The sequence below is a fragment of the Malaclemys terrapin genome, chromosome 9, assembly GCF_027887155.1.
Source record: "Malaclemys terrapin pileata isolate rMalTer1 chromosome 9, rMalTer1.hap1, whole genome shotgun sequence".
In the NCBI taxonomy this organism is placed as follows: Eukaryota; Metazoa; Chordata; order Testudines; family Emydidae; genus Malaclemys; species Malaclemys terrapin.
In genome coordinates this window covers 19,060,916-19,081,864 of record NC_071513.1, presented here as the reverse complement: position 1 = coordinate 19,081,864, position 20,949 = coordinate 19,060,916, and the positions used below count along the sequence as shown (strand labels likewise).

The following is a 20,949-nucleotide window of genomic DNA, read 5'->3' as shown; positions in this document are numbered from 1 at the left end:
CTACAGTGGCTAAAAGCCAATTTGCTTATGTAATTATAGCAATAACATGCACAAAGGCAGGGGCAAATGGGCACATACTTTTATTTGCACAAATGGATCTCTTCCCACCAAAAATTCAGTCTGAATTGAATAGCCCAGGACCACAGAAGGAGTCAGAGACCTGGGGCAAGTCACTAAGAGCTTATCCGATGAAGTGGAGAGCATCCTCAGATCCCAGTACCAGTAATAGGTGCTCAAGGTCTGGGAGCCTCACAGGATGGAGCCGTTAACATATGTTAGACTGATCACCCTCAGGATAGACTATACCCTTGGATAGATGTCCGTGGTTCCCATGTACTTCAATGGGACCCCAGTTTATATCCATGTGGACTAATGTGGCTCGAAATGAATCTAGCAAGTTTTGGCTGTTCTTCAGTAAATGTATTTGTTTCGCTATGGAGATGTCCATGACTCATGAGTGTGGGAAAAACAAATCTCCAAGTGACATATTTAACAGTTCCATAATACCTGGCATATATATGAGACTTGTACTGTAATTTTAAAAGCACTTGACATTCTTTAACCAATTAAGACTCATATTATCCCCGCGATGTGGGTAATTATCCTCATATTACAAATGGGGAAAGCAAGGCAGAGAAGTTAAGTGGCTTGAAATCATGTATCGAATTAAGAAGGCTGAGGCATGAAATCTCTTCTCACACAAGCATTGTTACATACACACAACGCAAGTACAGGACTTTGACTTATTATGCTTAACTGCTGAGCTTTCAAGATGCAAGATCTATAACTCTGTATAATGCTTCATTATGTTTGAAAGAACATGTCCCATTTTTCAACACCAAAGGCAGGTCTGTGACTCCACAAACAGTGGGACAGAGACGTCACAGATAGTGAAAACACAATGAGACTGCCCCGTTTGGCCTCAATAAGTAGGTAGCTGAATCATTCATGTTCTTTTATGTTTCAGGAAGTGATCAGAAATCTAGTGAAAAGATATGTTGCAGCAATGATACGAAATTCCAAAACCAACGAGGGATTAACTGAAGAAAATTTTAAGGTAATCCATTATTCTGTAATACAGTTGCCTCTCATAACAATTCCTTTTGCTACATTCAGTGATGCCACCTCCTTTGTAAAGCACTTTGAGACCTACTGATGAAAGGATTATCCAGTATTATTTGTTCTGAGCATACCTGTGACATGTATGTCTATGTGCATTCTTGTGAGCAGGCAAGGTCCCCGTCCCCCTCTGGTTCCCTCTAGGCTTTAGTAGTTTAGCATGTTCTAAAGTGCAATCGGTTTGTCTGGACTAGGATTTTAGAAGGTGTTAATCAGATTGAGCTAATTTCATTTAACATCACTCTTTTAAATGCTAGTCTAGATAAGACCAAAGATTGTGTGTATGAACAATAACACCAGTGGCAAGGAATATGATTATGCAAGGTCTCAGACCAATCAAAGGCAGCCATGAAGAGACAGACTTAGGCCACGTCTACACTATCCGCCGGATCGGCGGACAGTAATCTATCTATTGGGGATCGATTTATCGCGTCTCATCTAGACGCGATAAATCGATCACCGAATCGACGCCCGTACTCCACCTCGGTGGGAGGAGTAAGTGGAGTCGATGGGGGAGCCATGGCGATCGACTTGCCGCCGTGAGGACGGCCATGTAAGTCGAACTAAGATACTTCGCGTAGCTGAAGTTGCGTATCTTAGATCGATCCGCCCCCCCCCCAGTGTAGACCAGCCCTTAGATGACAATCAACAGATTAAACATCACAGTGTGTGTGTGTGACAGATGGGCTATATCTTTTCCTTAGTATGCTTGAGTTTCTGGGGGAGTCAGCCCCAAAGAGGGAAACGTTTGTCACCCAAGTTAAATGTGGGGCCCATCAACTAAGACTGAGTCACATTAATGCTTGTAAATTTCAGCAGAGCCCCCTCCCGCCCCCATTCACCCCTTGCGTGAACACCTTCATTAGGTTTTTAAAAAACAATGATTCCTTTTTTTTCTTGGTGTCAAGAGGGCTGGTCTAATGGCTGTTAGAGACATAGAGATCTAGAGAGGCTCTCTCTCTAGGCACAGAATTACTAAAATGTTCCTTCAGCCGCTGAATAATGAAAGATTTATCTGGTATTCTTGTACATAGTGATTTGGTATCAGACATTTGCATAACTTTGAACACTCCTCTCAGGGGAATACAATCATTCTTTCATGTCACAGATGAAGCTTCTGAGTGTAACTCATTTTCCCCCTTGCCTTAGGAATTAAAGCAGGACATATCTAGCTTTCGCTATGAAGTTCTTGACCTCTTGGGAAACAGGAAACCCCAGAGGAGAAGTTACTCTACTAGCAGCACAGAGGTCTCCCAAAAGGATGAAACCAATGAGGATGGTGCTGGAGAAAAAGCTAAAGCCAAGAGTGTTTCTTTCAATATAGACAACAAGAAAAAAGATTTCAAGGTGTCAGCTCTGATTAAAACTATGTCTGGGATCGAAATTGTGGAAGAGAAACCAAAAAGCAACGGAATAAATAAGCGCTCTTTCGTCCGAAACGGGAATAGGGTTCAGAGACTTTCGAGCTCCAAGAAAGAGTCTTTCAAAAGACTGGGTCTCCTCTTCTCGAAGATGAATGGACATGTGCCTGAGCCAAATTCAGAGCCTATGTACACTATTTCAGATGGAGTTATTCAGCCACATTACATGTGGCAAGACATTAAATATTCTCAGATCGATAAAGAGAGAGAAGAGAACTGTTCCAAAAGTGAAATTAACCTCAATGAGGTGGACTACAGTGGGAACATGAGACTTACTGGACAGAGCAAGGAATGTCCTATGGTTTGTACCAGCTCTCTTCACTGTGCTTCCAATATTTGTTCCTCTAATTCCAAACTTATAGACTCCACCGAGGATGTGTTTGACTCCTGGGGAGAGACCTGTGACTTGCTTATAAACCAGTGGAAAGATGGGCAGGAAGATCATATTACAACTCGGCTATAAGTAAAGCTATTAAACACCTGCTAGAGAACATAGCTAAATATTTGTAATTGTTTGCTATCACCGATGATTCAGAGTCAGGATTCCCTTTCGGTCCCTAGCATCGGGTGTAGAACTCTAGTTATTTTAGCCTGTTTTATAGCCACCTTTACCACATTTTTTTATTTGCCTTTTTACACTCACCGATGCTGAACTATTTACCAGTTTGGGCCAATTTTAAGGATGTTCAATACTAAGCAGCAGAGGTGCAGACTGCTGTTCCCTACCAATTGTTATGCTTAGCCTGTATGCGCTTACTGTAACCCCCAAGGTTCTTTTACTGATGCAGATCAAGTCTTCAGATCCCATAAACCTCAGACATTTTGGTGGCAGAGTAAAGGACCTGTATAGTTTCTTTCCTAATCTAAACTATCTGGTTGTCAGAGACAGATGTTGCCTCTTGATTCAATGGGTGCAGTGATTGGGGGGGAGAAAGTAGGGGGATCATAGTAGACCTAGGCCTTTGAGGGTCGCTGCTCTTCCTGCAGGAACGGGAGGTGGGGAGGAGATCGGGAGTCAAAGAGGGCCGGGGGGGGTCATTTCTCTCCCCACGGGAATGGGGGAAGTCAAAGGCCTAGGGGGGTTGCTTCCTCTCCATGGGGACTGGGGGGCCGCTGCTGTGTATGCAGCCTGGGGGCTGGTCCAGCCTCTCCTCGAGCTCCAGCCCCGCTGCTGGTGGGAGCTGTATCCCTGACCCAGTCACCTTGAGCCTCATCCAAAGTGAGATCTGGATTTGGCCAGGGTAGGTGAGTCACTCCCTGCACTATCAATGGCAAGCACAAAATCCGAGTGGGTCTGTGAACCTGTGTACCAGGTCACACCACCCCCGACTCAAATTTGTCCCAGTCGCCCCCTTATTACCAAGGGGGGCAGCCGGGCCAAACCTGAACTGAGGGCCCTGAAGAAGTGCCCCCAGTGCACACCAGTTTATCTGGGCCACATTTTTGTGGGTGCAGTGGAACTCATGGACCTCCGCTCAAGCCACCCTTGCTGCATGTTGCACATTCTCCTCATTTCACTGCTCCACAGTACCAGCTAGTGAAAAGTAGCTTAACTGGAGACTAAGAGCCAAACTGGAAGAATTGTCAGAAGGGGTTTCCACTTATAACTGGCCTTTTTCTTTTTTAAGCAATACAGCCTCTGATTATTTCACTTGTGTGTGTTTTTAAGGTTGTACATTATAGTCTCAATGTAAACTATTACTGAAATGAGAAAAGTTTATCAGCCAGTTACCATCTTCTATTAAGTTACGTGCTCTGCTTATATTGATCTTATTTTTCGTTTATCAGATACATTTAGTAATCTGCTATCCCTCTCATTAGAAGTAGAGTTACTTACTCCTTTTACACTGAAAGAGAAATTGAGGGACTGGCATAGTTATAGGGCTCTGCATAAAGATGGGACTGAACTACAATCCAAGATCCAAACATCCCTGCCTGTGTTTGAAATACAACCCACCATCTGAAATTTAAAAATGGCTCCTATATCTTTGTAATGGGTTGCACCAAAGCCCCACATCTGAGCCGCCCTGAATCTCTTGCTGTTTGAAATTCAGATCTGAATTTTGTGGTTTCAGCCCATCTCTAGTGCTGCCTTAACTTTTTGTTATCTACAGATTTTTCAGTCCGGGATGGTACAATGTTTTAGGCAGAAAACTGATCTCCTGCTGTGCTATCAAGCGCTAAGAAAGAACATCTGCCTTGTTTTCATTAATTGCATTCCTTAAAACCAGCCTTTGAACTTTGCCCATTGCAGGTTCTATTCTAGCTGCACCAAAATGGAACACGGCAGTAGATATCCCTTAGTATTTGTTTGCAGTAGTGCTACAGTTTGCTAGGTGCTGTGTAAGCATAAAGGATGGTACTGTCCCCGCCCCAAACAGCTTCACAGCCTTAAGGAGACACACAGACAAAGGGGAAGGGATGTAATACAACATACAGTTGATGAAGATGGCGATTCTGATAGCGCAGTGCTTGATAACAGAACTTTCTTGGTTGTTGCTGCTGAGATATGTAGACTAGCACCAATCACCCCTCTCCCGTGCCATTAGTCAGTTGCTTTCTTACAGGAATCACGGTGGAAGTAGACCTGCAGGAGGATATTAAGGCCTTGGCTACACTTGGGGATTCACAGCGCTGCCGCGGCAGCGCTGTGAAGCGCAAGTGTAGTCGTGCCGCCAGCGCTGTGAGAGCTCTCTCCCAGCGCTGTAAGTACTCCACCTCTCCGAGTGGAGTAGCTCGCAGCGCTGCAGGCGCTGATTACACTGGTGCTTTACAGCGCTGCACTCGCTGCGCGGGGGTGACGGGGACGTTTTCACACCCCTGAGCGCAGCAAGTTGCAGCGCTATACAGCACCAGTGTAGCCAAGGCCTAAGTGATTTGTTTAAATCAGGGCCTGAATGTGCAGAGGCTAGTGGCTCAAGAAGGGAGCTCAGTAGAGCACGTGGGGCAGCATGTATTCTCCCCAAGAGAAATACAGACAGATGTAAGGGGCACCCCTGATTTGATACATAGATTCCCTTAAAAGAAAGCTACCCTGGTTAGCTCAGGGCAGTGATCTCCAGGGTTCTGATCCTAGGAGGTGTTAAGCTAGCTCAGTTCCTGCTGAAGGGAATGGAATTGAGACTTCCAGGATCAGGTCCTAACTGCACATGGCTGTGGATTGTGTTTGGAGAAGAGTTTACTGTAATAACATGGTGAACATCTGAGTCTACAGTTGGTGACACCCATTTTTTCTGAAAAGTGGCTGGAGCGCCAGGGACTCCCAGATACAGTAGCACTTTTCCTGTTTTAAAACGCCCAAGCATGACACATTTTGCCTGATTATTAAATATCAGTTTCTCTGCCAGTAGGAAAGCTGTTTTGGCAGATGGTTCCTTTGGACACCCATATGTTACAAATGAGGTCGCCTCTCAGTACGGATGAGCCCAAACCAAAAATCCGGGATCCTAGACCCAAGAGCTTTCAGAAAATTGCAGCTATAAATCTGAAATTTGCAACTAGCTTCTATCTCTATTATGGGTCAAAACAAAACCTTGGGTCTCAGCACGCAACGTTCTGGAACGTTTCAGTGCAGCTCAGTCTGGTCTTTGTGGCTCTAAGCCAGCTCTGGTTTTCAGCAAGATGAGCCACTGGTGTAGAGTTCCTGATTGCAAATTGCATTGGCTATGCTACTGGAGCCCCATGCAACATTCAGCCCGAAATATTTAAGCCTGTCCTGCAGTTAAGGCATAGTGAAAAGCACTTTTCACCATCAGCTCAACAGCTTTCAGGCTCTCATGCTTACAAGGTGGTTTGAATTGTCTTTGATGCTACATTTTCTCTTCTTGTGAGGGGGAACGAAGCACACCAAAAATGTGCAAATTCCCAGGACGAGAGGGTGGTTGCTGCTCATTCATAAACACATCCAGCCTCCCTTCATACTCATACCCCAAAGCCAGCTATGCACAAGGATGGTATTCAGGGTGGATTGGAGGGAATAATGAAAGGAGCATCCCCACCCAAGAGCAAGCACTTTCTGAAGACTTACAAACCAACCTGACCGAGCATTTGTTTAGGAATGCAAGCATTTGACAGAGCAGTTAGCTGGAGGCAGAGATAGTGTCCGAAATCCCCTCATGCTTCACCTACCGACTTTGTAGTTTATGAATCTTACTCTGAACGGGGCTGGCCAGCCGTAGTTCTGTTCCCTGCCTAGCAAGTAAGAATAAAAATCACTACTGGGATGGCAATGCAGATTCTATCAGCTGAACTCAAGGAGACTGGGCTACAATCAGGGTTCATGGCTCTTTGAGTGTGGAAGGGATTTTACTTCCATCAGGACAGTGAGCACACTGCGATTACAGCCTGTCATTCAACTGCAGCATTTTTGTATCGGCCAATTCACACATCAAACAATGCAACGTAGTTGCCACTTCATAGCAATGCATAAACAGAATGCAATAGTGACTTCTGGATTCATAAACCCCATCCGTGCAAACAGCATTAGATGTTTTGCCTTGCTGTGCCCACAAAGGACACAAAGATCCATGGTAAAGTTAAGTTGAGGGAGAGCGGTATGTTGTGCCACCATGGCCCCTTGACTGGGTCTTCTGGGGATTTTTGTGGCTCAGATAATTTTCACTCCCTAAATAAGAGCAAATTTCTCTTCAACTATGGCAGTAGGACCCCTCTGTAGTTAGTTGTACTAAAGCCAGTTAAAAAACACCAACTATTTTTTATGGTAAGTTTCCCGAGGAAAAAAATCTTTTCTTAAATAAAAACCAAAAGTGAAAATTGGAAAAAAAAGTTATTTTCTTATTTAAAAATTGTTTTTGGTTAAAAAAAATTGAGTCAAAGAATCCCAAAACTTTGACCAAAATGAAGATTTTTCCATTTAAACATTTTGTTTTGGTTGAAAAGAAATTTTGTAGTTGAAATATTCATTGAAACATTTTTTTGTTCTCTAGATTGCCCATGGGTGTGGCTGAGAGTAAAATTTAGTGTGATGTTGAGAATTTCCTTGGAAAGTAGTAGTAGGGGGTAGATCTTTTTGCACGCATCAGTTCCGCACTCACAGCTCTGGTTGGCCTTTATTCTTTGTGTTTCAACACTAACCCTCAACATGTGCAAAGAAACTCAAAGTTAAGAATATTTACACCCTTCTGCAGATCTTTAGATTTCTTTTCATGTGAGATTGCTCCTAAATTACATATGATCTCCCAACTCTTCAAAGTGACACTCTCAAAAAAGGAACCACTGATCATGACACCACACAATTACATTTAAGATGTAGTATAAGTAAAACTGAGGTGTTTATACTGAGGTCAGAGATTAAAGAACCCATTTCAGAAACAGGAAATTAAGTAAAGACATCTTTGCAGACTCTTATTGCAGACATCAGTAGATATACAAATACTTGAATATTTACATAAGTGATCTCTACAGAGGAAGCATATCTAGTGATTAGAGCACAGGACCAAGAGTCAAGGATCCTGGGTTCTATTCCCAGCTCTGCTACTGATTCACTAGGTGACCTTGGGCAAGTCACTTAGCCACTCTTTATGCCTCAGTTTTCCCATCTGTAAAATAGGGATAATATTCGTACCTACCTCGCAGGGGAGAGGGGCTGTGAGTCTTAATTATCTAATGTTTGTAAGCACTTTTGAGATCCTCAGATTAAAGGCGCTGTATACAGTAAGCAGACAATATTAGTAAAATATTTTCATTTATTTTCTTACAACTAATTCAGGTAAGGCTTTATCTGTCAATTGTGACAGCTTTCCACAAAGCTTGTCAGATGGGAGGATTTAGGAAAATTTCTGCAGTTGACAGGTACCAAGAGCAGGGTGACCTAGCAGCCTAAACTCTGAACATCCTTGCTTTCATGGGATTATGTCTCACCCTTAATGTTACTTTATTGTACTTATTTGTGTTCCACATTCTTTTTCTAATGGTATGATATGTAATATATTTTTAGCAGAAATAGAAAGAAATGTAAATATCAAGAGTTGTAATATTTAAATAAATGATATATAATTAGTGTATAAATAAAACACCTTACATTTTAGAGATTAAAATTGGTTAATGCACTAGACATGTAACAAGAGGGCTTCATGTACAGTCTAGCATTACTGCATGTACATATGGCAAGCAATTTGAATAGGAATAGGATAACTTTTACCATATATAATTAACCCCATAGAGTGAGTGGTCTGATGCATCACCCATTGCTGGCAATGGGAGCTATGTCTGAAAATCACTATTACTGACATGGAGTTAACATAATCAATAGGGATGCGTAGCACACAAAAAAGGGAATGCTCGTGTAGTATGGGAATTGTGTAACCGCTGTACAATTACACTTTACAATTGTATTATGAGATGTAGCACAGCATCATGTACAAGGAAAAAGTTGTGTAACTCCCGTAGAAGTTGTGAGTGAAGCCCCATCTTGATCCTTGTGACATCAATTGCAAACCAATTTATTTCAATGGGAAGAGATTCAGGTCCTACCCTGCTAGAAATGTTTCCTATTGTTGTCTATATAACATACATTACACTGAACTCATGTTTTTTCTTCCTTCACCACTCCCAAATGTGGCCATAGATTTGCATGGGCAGCTTACATGAGGCTATTTTTATTTGCTTCCATCTTAGGTCCAAATTCTGCAGTCCTTACTCAGGGAAAAGTTCTAATCTACTTCAAAAGGATTTTAATCTGAGTGCAGACTGTTATGTTCCTGTACCAGATATGGACTAGCTACAGAGCTTGGTTATACACACCAGACATGTTCATCATAAGATCGTTTAATGCTCTTCCAGGTATAGCTGTTTAGCTTTAAATACGGTGTTTACACACAGTACCACCTAGTGGCTAAACAGTATAATATCAATTTACAATATCACATTATCTTTGAAGTTCAGTACGTATCAGTGTTAAGTGTCTCTTAATTGTACTGGTTTTCTAATTATCTGACCCGAACACGAAACAACTTCGTCATCTGGCTGTCCATTAGCTGCAACAACTGGCTGTGGTCATTCGAGAATCCCTGAGTCATCGCGTTCTTGTTCTGCCATCTGTAGAGTTTGTTTTGTTGATTGCTTTTTCTGAGAAACAAATTGTAGATGTCGATGGTTTCTGTTGAACTCTTCACTGTCAGTCTTGATTATTTATAATCAGAGTGCTGAATTCTTTTTCTTTATGACAGCTGGAGTTGTCCATCCCTTTTCTCCATCCAGTTTTATTCAAAGTGTCACCAGGTTTTAGACCCAGTAGTTCTCCGAGAGACGTCTGTGGTAAAAATGTTCATATGCTCTTTTAGCCTTTTTATCTGATTTGGCTACTTTCTTCATGCCTGGCCACTTTGGAGACAGATTCTTTTCCAAAATTGGAACAGTAGTTCTGAGTTGTTTTCCCATCAGGAGTTGTGCTGGACTAAATCCAGTAGCTGCTATTGGTGTAGATCTGTAACTCAGAAGAGCAAAGAATGGATTTTCCTGATGTAGTATTTTCTTGGCTGCCTATATAGCTCTCTCAGCCTCTCTACTCACTTGTGGGTATTATGCGCTGCTAGTAATATGATCAAAATCATATTTAATTTGGAATGACAAATTCTGCTGCAGTTAATTGTGGTCTGTTGTCTGTCACTAGTTCTTCTGGAATACTGAAGTGAGCAAAAGTGCACTTCAGTATCTCGATAACACTGTGACATGTCTTTCAAGTACATTATTTTCCCAGTGATATAATATAGAAACAATCCATGACAACCAGGTAACAATGTCCTTTGAATTCACACAAAATCTGCCGCTAGTCTCTTCTAAGGTATCTCTGGCAGAGATGTTTCTACACTGTATGGTTCAGAATTGTCTCTTAAGTTGATTTGTTCTGGATCTCCTTTCAAAAGCCCCTTATCATCAATCCTCCATCCCTTTCCCACTTGGCCTATCCTGGCTGCACTGCAGCTAAAAAGATTGTTGGTCTGTGATCCTCTGATCACATGCACTCTGACCTTGGCTACACTTGAGAATTCACAGCGCTGCCGCCGCAGTGCTGTGAAGCGCGAGTGTAGTCGCGCCGCCGGCGCTGCGAGAGCTCTCTCACAGCGCTGCAAGTACTCCACCTCTCCGAGCGTGCAGCGCTGCACTCACTGCGCTCGGGGGGGGCGGGGCGTTTTCACACCCCTGAGCGCAGCAAGTTGCAGCGCTGTACTGCGCCAGTGTAGCCAAGGCCTCTGAATGCCAGGCTTTTGTCTCTGTAAATTGTTTCTGTGATGAACTGGGCCCTGCAGTTCAGAATATCTCCAGGGCTAGTCAGAGCTGTGTCAGGTGAGTTCAACTCTGGGAGGGGTTGAAGGTGATTGTAAGTGCTTCTGAGATGAATGTGACATCAGCTCCTGGGGCAATTTTAAAGTCAATAGTCTTGCCATGAATATTCAGTTTCACTCTTCAGGCAGGCTCTCCATCGTCACATATGATAGATCCCAGAAACAATGGATCTTGATTGTCTCTAATATGAGCACTCCCTGACTGCTTTGGTGCCGCAAACAGCTGAAAAATGTCATGCATTTATTACACCATGTGCCTCTGCCTGGACATGCATCATCTCTTGAGATATTACTTGTTCCACATCTTGTGCATGTAGGCTGGATTTTGTCCCTCTTAGCTTGGGTGTTCTCTCTCCTTGCCTCAGGGGTTTTATGATAACTGTTAACAGCGACAAGGTGTTAACACTCCAGTATCTGTTTACAGTTTCTAAGCTAGTTTCAGGTTTCTCAAGTTGCTCCTACCTTTTGTTTCGTTGTTTGACTAATTCTGACTGCTTTGCTATCTGCATAGCTGTGGCTAGGGTTCAATCTCTCTTTATTGTACCTGTTGGGAAAGATTTTTTATGTTAACCCAATAATGAGCTTGTCTCTGATATTTTCATATTTTACATTCCCAGAATCTCAGTTTTCAGCCAATGTATGCAATGCTCTTATAAAACATTCAACCTTTGCTCCTGGTTCTTGAATTCTCTGTTGAAAACACTCTTTCATAAGCCACAGTTCTCTGGGGTATATAGTACACATCAAACACAGCACCCGGACCCTTTCATAGTCATCTCTGTGACTGTCTTCAGTAAAGTCAAAGGCTTTAAAGATATACTCTGCCTGCTTCCCTATAGCATAAATTAAAGAAGATACCTGTATATCTCCAGTTTCTTTGTGGAGCTTGGTAGCAATGCAAAATCTTGCAAAATCTTGTTTCATGAGATCCTGTAACCTTTGTTGCTTTGTTCCTTCTCTTTCTGTTCTTAGTTTACTTCTGACACCATGTCATGTTCCTGTACCAGATATGGACTGACTACAGAGCTTGGTTATATATACCAGATGTGTTCATTAAAGATCCTTTAATACTCTGCCAGGTATGGCTAAGGTTGGCTCTAAATAAGGTATTTTACACACAGTTCCAGCTAGTGGCTGGACAGTACAATACAGTTTAGCATTCCATTACACTGAATGAGCAGAGGGACTGTAAGATTTGGCCCATTTCACACTGGGATTGTGCTGAGAATTTTTATGGGGAAGTGAACAGTGCATTATACTAATGGGCAAATGGCAAAAGACTTAGAATTTGGGTTTAGTTTGGATAAGCATTGACTTCTTCCTGGGGCTTCAAACTGAAATGGAAAATTGTGCAAGAACCAGCTATTTTCGTGAGCTTACTAGTACTTCCTACTTCGGGATGGATTGCAATGCTTTTGCTTTTCCAGCATTTCCCCTTTCTGCTCCAAAACTGGAATCTAGAAGAAAAAAATTATATATATATATTTTATGTTTGCTGGAAAAGGTTAAATGTTGGTGAATTTGGTTCAGTGCCAATATGGTGCTAATCCTTAGCTCATTAGCATTGCCACAGGCGTAAATTTTGAGACATTATGCAGTCTCCATGGCTGATTTCCACATAAATACATTAGTATTTCTACCGGTCCAGTGGCATGCTACATTTAAAAACTAGTTTTAGATGGGTTTGGTTAGGCACATGGGAAAACAAGTCTGAACCATTTTTAAAACCCTGGAATTACTAAAAGAAATTGTTTAACAAAAAATGCCTTCTGCCAATTTTGAAATAGACAAGGCATAATTTATCCCTTCCTCTCCTCACAAGAGTGGGTTTCAATGGACATCAAGTCTCACCAATATATTGCAGCCTTATGTCATAGAGGGAGGTAGCACAAGTGTAGCTGGGATGTCGAAGCAGAGTCACCCATAGGGAAGCACCTGTGAGACTCAAATGCATAATGGAGAAATTAATTAGAATCAGTGAATCTACAGCAAATAATAAACAAACTCAATGATGGAACTTCTAAAATAAAGTGTTCCCAAAATAGTTTGTAGTTTACTAAACATGTTAAATGAAACCCAATTACTAGAAATCATTTCCCAGAACTAAAACAAGATTTTTTTTTTTTGGCTTGTGCCATTCAAAACAAGCATTTTTACTCCTTTTATATTATATTATCTGGCTATATTATTCCCTTTCCTGTACAAATTAGCTTACAACTCTTTTCCCTGTTTTAGACAGTACCATTCGTACAAGGCTAAATCAAGTTGTGTTTTTATTCATAATGTGTTTTGCCATAGGAGTGATTAATGTTCCAAGTCAAATCATGATGCAGAAAGAAAGAAAATGTCTTTTATCTTCAGAGGTGTTTGAAATGTGGGGGAAGTGGTGGATCCTTATTTTCAGAATCTTAGTTTTCCTGTTGAATAAAGGACCATCACTCTTCCTTCGATTTTTAAAGGTGTGCAAAGCAAAAGAGAGGAAAAAGAACATGAACTCACTTGTTAGAAACCACCTTGAAAGTGACCTCCAGAAAAACTTCCAGAGATCAATGTCTAGTGAACAGTTTAGCAGCTATGAAAAACAGCACCTCTAATGGTCTTCAGAGACCACTTCTGAATACTTCCTCCATTACTGTTTGTTTTTTCACTTTCACACTGGTGGCATAGACAGAGTGACAAGATGTGGTTGCTCTCTCTCACACACACATACAGAATGATGATCAAAGAACCACCCTTCCTAGCACAATTAGCTAACAAAACACTGTGATATCTTTAGCCAACAAAATTCAGAGGAGATGCCTTTTTGACTATTAAGAGTAAAATTCTTTGTTTTTGAGGTTTGTCTTTTTTTAAGTGTAGCTACTTGGGGGTATTATGCAGTTTCATTTAAAAGCTAAGCTGTATTTATGTATATGATATAGTCTGGGAACTATAGACTGATCTGTTGAAGGGGAAAGGACGGTAAAGGAAGTTTAAGTATTCTATTTTCCTACATGGCAGGCCCAAGGGGAATGGGCTTATTTTGACAAATAACATCTTTTTGCAATGTCTTTATCATTCAATTGCATCTTCTCCGAGTTTAATCATAGAAACAGTTTGGTATCTAAACATATTTATTTTAATGGCATTTTACTCCAGAGGATTAAAAACAATAGGTGGGAGAATTTTGGTTTTTTAAACTTTTGGTCAAAATCTTGTTGCCCTTACGTGGAAATTTTGCCTGTGTAAAAACTAAGTGAGGGCTCAGGATTTGGCCATTAAATAATAGCCTCCTTGGAGGAAAAAACAAACAAACAGTTAGTTTTACCTACTTATCTATTTTCTGCCAGCAGTGCAAACTCTGTATCATTCCCAAACACATGTAAAAATGAAGAGAAATGATGTACATAACAAATGAAAATATTTTATGTGTATTTTTAGCTTAATTGTAAACTGAAAAATAAATAAAAAGCATTTACTTTTTTCCAAAAATGTATGTCTAATGAAATTCAAGGTGTTTCTACCTTTTCAGATGTAACATTTCCAGCTGCCTATTGATAATAAATATTTATGAACAGCAATGGATCCGTATATCTGTACCATGGTCAGCAGAACCTTTGCGAAGGTTTAACACACACCAAACCACATTCAACTCTGGTATATTGCTGTTGGGAGAACTCCAAGCCTGTGATACTGTGGAGACTTGTGCATGTGCTTAGATTTATGAACTGAGCACCTAGGCCAATGAGTGTCTGGTAGCTAGAACATCCATTTTGTAACACCATATGCAATGAGGGGTGCAAATACTGGTATGTTGGGGTGAAGTCCTAGCACCAAAGTCAGTGACAAAATTCCCATTGACTTCAATACAGCCAGGATTTCATCCCTGAAATCCAAACACCCTAACGGTCACGCTCAGATAGATAACGAAAACAGTCAGCTAGGAACCCAAGCTGCAAAAAAAAGTCTGGATCCCAATTTCAGACCACCCAAAGTCTGGATCCAAGGTTATCATCTCCTTCCATTATGAAGAAAGGAGCCACTTGGAAAATATAGATTTGGATTTCTAATTTGAACACCTTTCAAGGTTTGGATCAAAGGTTTTGCTGGGAGCACATTTCTATAATATATAATGAGAAAAGACTGCATCATATTCAGGGAGATACTGATGAGGACAGAAAAATTAAAATGAAGGCTTGGCACAGAGCAAAACAGATAACTGATCTGAAAATGCTGCTTACTATAAGACCTTTGGTTTAGTGCTCCTGTGCAGGGGGGAGGGGGGGAAGAGAGGGGAGGGGAGAAACCAACACTGTGCTGTAGCCTGATCTTTAATAACAGTGAAGCCTAATGTCACAGGCACACAGAATTACACAGGGGATTTTTTTTCTGCAGTATTTATGATCATTGTCTTTAATAATGGATTAATTTTAAAATTGAAAGACTTCTGAAAAGACGTGTGGAATGTTATGGATGTTAATGTGCAAAGATCAAACCAGGACTTGAGCTATCATCAATGATTAGGCAGCAGCTTTAACAGGTGTTCTGCAAGCAGCACTAAGGTCCCACATAAAGTCCCCTGTGCAGGGTACAGGCATGGGGCAAGGTACATTGGGTGTAACTAGGGTGACCAGATGAGATGAAGAAAATATTGGGACACCGGCGGGGAGGGGAGCATGAAAGAGAGCAAAAAAAAAAAAAAAGCCAGCGCAAAATATCGGGACAAAAATTGCATCCCAACCAGAGATCGGTTGGAATGCGGGACAAACAGCTCAAAATTGGGACGGTCCCAATTTTATTGGGATGTCTGGTCACCCTAGGTGTAACACCAGTGGAGTTACTCTGCATTGTTACACTGTTGTAAATCCAGAGTAACTAAAATGAGAATCTGGTTCCCAGAGCCCACTAATTGGTTAAATCCATTCTAGTGTCTGGTGACGAGGTGTAGATACAGAGCAAAAGTATAGCCTGCTCACTCCAAATATACGATATGTGCGGTTGATATGTTACTTCAAGTACAAGCAATGCAGGACCTTTCCCTATTGATCACTTTGTTTTAACATTGTACTTTAGTAAGAGATGTTTGGATCTGAATTTTCTTAAGGTCCAGGGTTGTTCACACACAATTTTTGTGAAGTGGCTGAGTTTATTTACAGTAGGCCTTCTGCCTTTTATATAAAAGTGTGAAAAACTACAAGGCAAGCATAAACTTGTACAGATTTGGAGCCCTCTGGTCCTACTCTCTGCCAGAACATGCTGCAGAATAAAAAAAAACAACAACCCAACACACACTATTACCAGTGTCAAGTGTAATTACTCACTTTAAAAATACAACATAATGCTGAGTACTTCAGAGAGCACGCGGGTAAGAGACAGCCAATCTTAAGGAAAATAATTGCCCATGCTGAAAATCAATACTAAGTTATTCTGCTCCCCTTCTTACCAAAGGTGAAATCACTTAGGTGCGCAAACACATACCCAAAACATTCTGTCCAGGTTATGCTACACATTAAAAGGGGGGAAAAAATAACCCCAGGAGCTACCAGCTTACTAATAGAAAAGTGTGAAGGTGTTGTCTGACCCTATGGAAGAGTTAAAAGCCAAGTTATTTTCATGCCCAGACTTGGACTACATGTTCAAGGAACCGCCTCCCCTCCAATAACTACACATGCCAGTTACATAGGTAGTAAGTCATACATATTTCCAAGTATAACATGCTGGATGTTTCATGTCCCCTTCTAGCCACTGCTCTACAGAGTGTGTGACAGCGTACCCCATAAGGCTTTATGGGGGGGTGCTTATAAATGTATGTATGACATAACTGGAGTATGTTTTGTGCTGCCTGTGCCATGTAATATATCTCTGTAAAGGTTATGGTCTACTGTATCTATTCATCCTATTTGTACATATATATATCATTTTCTACTTGAGGTTAAGAACATGGGCTGTATGCTTGCTTGGTTTCTAAGTAAGCTTTGCGAGCCATTAGGTCAGCTTCTTTAGGAAGGAATTCGGCAGGTTAAGTACCTGATCAGGAAACACTTGTGGGCTGTAGTCCACGAAAGCTTATGCTCTAATAAATTTGTTAGTCTCTAAGGTGCCACAAGTACTCCTGTTCTTTTTGGGGAACAATGCATCTTGGAATGCTCCAATCCACATAAGAAGTCTTCCTGCAGACATGCAAGATACCATGTGAACAATGGCTTCGGCCTGTAAAGACTGAGTCATGCAGGGACATGTGGCTTGCCCAGATGACTCCAGAACTCCATCTTGGAGCTGGACTTTGCATAGGAGGGAGGAGAGGGGTCTCCACCCACAAGAGAGTCTATTTAAACCCATGGGAGACCCCTCCATTTTGTCTTCAGCTGGCTAAGGAAGGAGTCACTCAACCCCCCCCCCAACGATACTTTAAGGGAACTGGAACAAACAACAGTAACTACAGGGGATGTGAGTGATTGCTGGACCTCGGCTAAAAGGAGATTAGCCTGTAAAAGGGAGCATTCTGGAACTGGTGAGGAACTTATCTGTATTTAGTTTGATTAGACATAGATTTGCGCATTTTATTTTATTTTGCTTGGTGACTTACTTTGTTCTGTCTGTTACTACTTGGAACCACTTAAATCCTATTTTCTGTATTTAATAAAAATCACTTTTTATTTAGTAATTTACTCAGAGTATGGATTAATACCTGGGGGAGCAAACAACTGTGCAAATCTCTCTATCAGTGTTATAGAGGGCGAACAATTTATGAGTTTGCCCTGCATAAGCTTTATGCAGGGTAAAATGGATTTATCTGGGTTTAGACCCCATTGGGAGTTGGGCATCTGAGTGCTAAAGACAAGCACACAGCTGTGAGCTGTTTTCAGGTAAACTTGCAGCTTCGGGGCAAGTGATTCAGACCCTGGGTCTGTGTTGGAGCAGACGGGAGTGTCTGGCTCAGCAAGACAGGGTGCTGGAGTCCTAAGCTGGTGGGGAAAATAGGAGCAGAGGTAGTCTCTGCACATCGGGTGGCAGCTCCCAAGGGGGTTTCTGTGATCCAACCCGTCACAGAGAGAACAACAGCTTATTACCACGACTAAGTAACAATTACTCCTTTAGCTAAGGTGAAAAAGGCTCGTGCTTTTGGTGCTGGATGCATCAGGTTCAGTCCTCACTGACGGTGCAAGGTGGTGATGTACATGACAAGGCAAAGTAAAGGAGTTCCATATTCTGCTCAACAATGACCATTAAGAGGAAGAATTGAGCAAGCTCCGAGGAGTCCCATTCAGTCTTTGGCTGCAATAGATGGTGTCTGCAATGGACTGAGTTGCTGTCTGACATGGAAAAGCATTTGATGTCTCCATGATACAAACATTTTAATGTGTTCTAAGGATCAGGCAGGTTAAAAAAAAAAAAAAAAGCACTCAAAAGAGCAAGTCAGTCACATGACTCAAAAGGTTAAACAACTAAAAAAAACCTGTTCCAAGGAGGAATGGTTTGTGTTGCAGTAACCTCTTTTCCTTCTCCTTTCCTATGAGGGAGGGTGGGGAAGAGAGAATGTGCATGTACCTTTTTGAATATTACAATGTGCTCTTTGAAACAAGCAAGTAGGAAGAAGAAAATGGAAAAGCTGCATGTCAAAAGATACAAAGCTTCCATCAAGTGTTTGGTAACCAGGAACATATACACATATTTATGTATAAAAAGAGTGACTAGATTTCAAGTTGGGGTGTCTATGTTTCGAGTAATAAGATTCAACAGTTGATTTTCAAAAACTGGTAGGGGACTTGGACACTCAAGTTCCATTAAAATTAATGGGAATGAGGACTGCACATCCAAATCCCCTAACTGGCGTTGGAGAGCTCAACCAGCATGCTTGCACCTTCATTGGCTAAATTTCAGGGTACCAAAATGACTAAGATGGCAAACCATAGCCATGCCTGTTTGTGATGCCATCTTACTGTTCTGAGCTACTAAAGATTTGAGATCTAAGTATCAATATGATTTCTTGCAGCAAAGCAGCTACTTCAACAGTTTCAGTCCAAAGACTTGGCAAGTTGACCAGAGAAGGAACAGTAGCAACTCTCTTTAGAGCTAGAGTTGATAAAATCTAAATCTCTACTCATCTTCATTGAAAGCCATTAAATTTGCCACAACTAATCTTCCTTTTTCAAGCAGAATAATCCTATAATCTAAGCAAGATGTTGCAGAGGTACAGATGTGATGTACTAGCTTATCCTGCTAGGAGTCTGAGTAATTATATTCTTGAGGCGTTTTCCATAAAATCAACAAAACAGATACAAATTAAAACAAAACAAAAAGCCACTGACTTCTGTGGTTTAGAATTTAAAGTTAATATTTTCTAATCCGAGTAGGGGATTTAAAGACAACCACTACCCATTATTTTAAAGGTCTCAAAATCAAGTCTTTACCATTATAAACTGATAAGGCTTAGTTAGAGCCTCCTACCCATCAAAGGACCTAGAAGTTCTGAAATAATTCTAGAGAATCAAAATTTATCTAGTTTAACAACTCTGAACTGTTTGTACATTCTGAATTAATTCTAGGACATGTCCTCTAATATCTGCTTACACCAGGACTATCCTTATAGAATTTGACAAACGTTTTGAAGTGCAGTTTCCATTCTTTGTATGCTATGGCACGGAGGTGATGGGGGTGGGGCTAGGGGGAAAAGGAGAACATTGCAAAAAGTCACCCAATTAAAAAAAGTTAAGCTCCTTTGTCCAAATAGGGATCGGTAGCATGTCCTATTGGTGGGATGTCTACTTTCAGCAATTACTAACCTTCAATTAGCAGCAGCTAAATTTAGAGCAAAAGAAATTTAGGGTATTTTAAAAACCCCTAATGGTGGAAAGCACTTTTTCCCTGAGGCTGGTGAAGAGGAAACTATTTTCTAGAGAATTTTACACAGGGAACCTTAATGAAAATTCTCCCAAAGGGACATACCCTAGAGAGTATTCACTGCAGTTGTGATGTCAAGCTGTGTCAGCCCATCAATAACCAATACACGCTCAAAGCTTTAGAAAAAAAATGGACCAACAGAGAAGATATAAAATTATTTCAAAATTGGTGGCACCACCCAACCAGGGAACAAGTATACACAGTGTAAATAAGGTTAAAAATTGACAATTAAATTTAGGGTTTTTAATTAATTAAAAACCCTATATTTTTCTTGCCTTTATGGAAACAAACACCTCAACATCAAGGCCATGTCAAATCCAAACCCCAACAACTGTGGAAAGTCACCTTCCCATTGACACAAATTTGGGGCAGTAAAAAAGTGGACTCCTCTCTAGCTGCTCCCCTCCAACAGTTGCTCTGGATCCCCCTGGATCCTCTTCTCACTACTCAGCTCTCTCACCACGTCACATTTTTTCCCCACTTCTTCTGAGTGGACAGAATGTCCTTACATCTGATCCTTGACCCCAACTCTTTGCCCCATGATGCTTACATCCTTCTCTCAGGACATTAAGTTGCTCTTATCCATCCCTTTAAATCAGGGAGCTTAACGCCATCTTCCAAAGGGCTAATCAAGGAACAAAAGCCCTTGCATTACAGTGGGTTCCAGTTCAAGGACCCTATAAAACAGCCGCCAAGTTCTGCTCTGTTAGACACCTTGGCACTGCCTTCCTGGACTACTACTTACTATTAGCCTTCCCTCAAGCCTTTTCCGCTAACCCTTTCTGGGCTCTTTGTAATGAGCATCGTCACCCAGGATTTCTTCTCAGAGGCCCAGTTCCTGTCCTTGTGTCAGGATCAGCCACAGCTTGCTCCAATCCTGTGTCTTTCAGGTAGCACTCCCTGGTCTTCCTCCTTACCCTGCAGGAGCTCTTATTCCTGCAGGTCTTCCCCTTCTCATTACCAAGAGAGACTGCAGAGTTCTTCCCTTTCTCCCTGCAACCTCTTTCTGCTTCAGGCTGCCTCTCTTTATAGCACTACCCAGCTGGGATTCATATTTAATGAGGCCTTGCTTAGCCTCAAAGTGCAATCAGGTGGGTTAACTGGCCTCTCAAGCCCACATTAAGTCTTTCACCAACTGTGTGGGGTAGACCCCCTACCACAGGGACCTCAGTGTAAGAGAGAGCACGTGTGTCACATGCACACAACAGTCCTCAGTGAGTATGACA

The 20,949-nt window shown here is 41.5% G+C and overlaps 1 protein-coding gene across 1 annotated transcript in view; it reads left to right on the top strand.

Annotated features, from left to right (window-relative positions):
- The window catches only part of TRPC5 (transient receptor potential cation channel subfamily C member 5), a 94,927-nt gene extending 91,529 nt beyond the window's left edge, over positions 1 to 3,398 (top strand). Inside the window, exons 9-10 of the mRNA XM_054040192.1 lie at positions 968 to 1,057; positions 2,269 to 3,398. Of these exons, the coding sequence (XP_053896167.1) occupies positions 968 to 1,057; positions 2,269 to 3,003 (825 nt within the window). The 3' untranslated portion in view covers positions 3,004 to 3,398. The remainder of the gene's footprint in view (positions 1 to 967; positions 1,058 to 2,268) is intronic.
- The last annotated feature ends 17,551 nt before the right edge of the window (positions 3,399 to 20,949 follow it).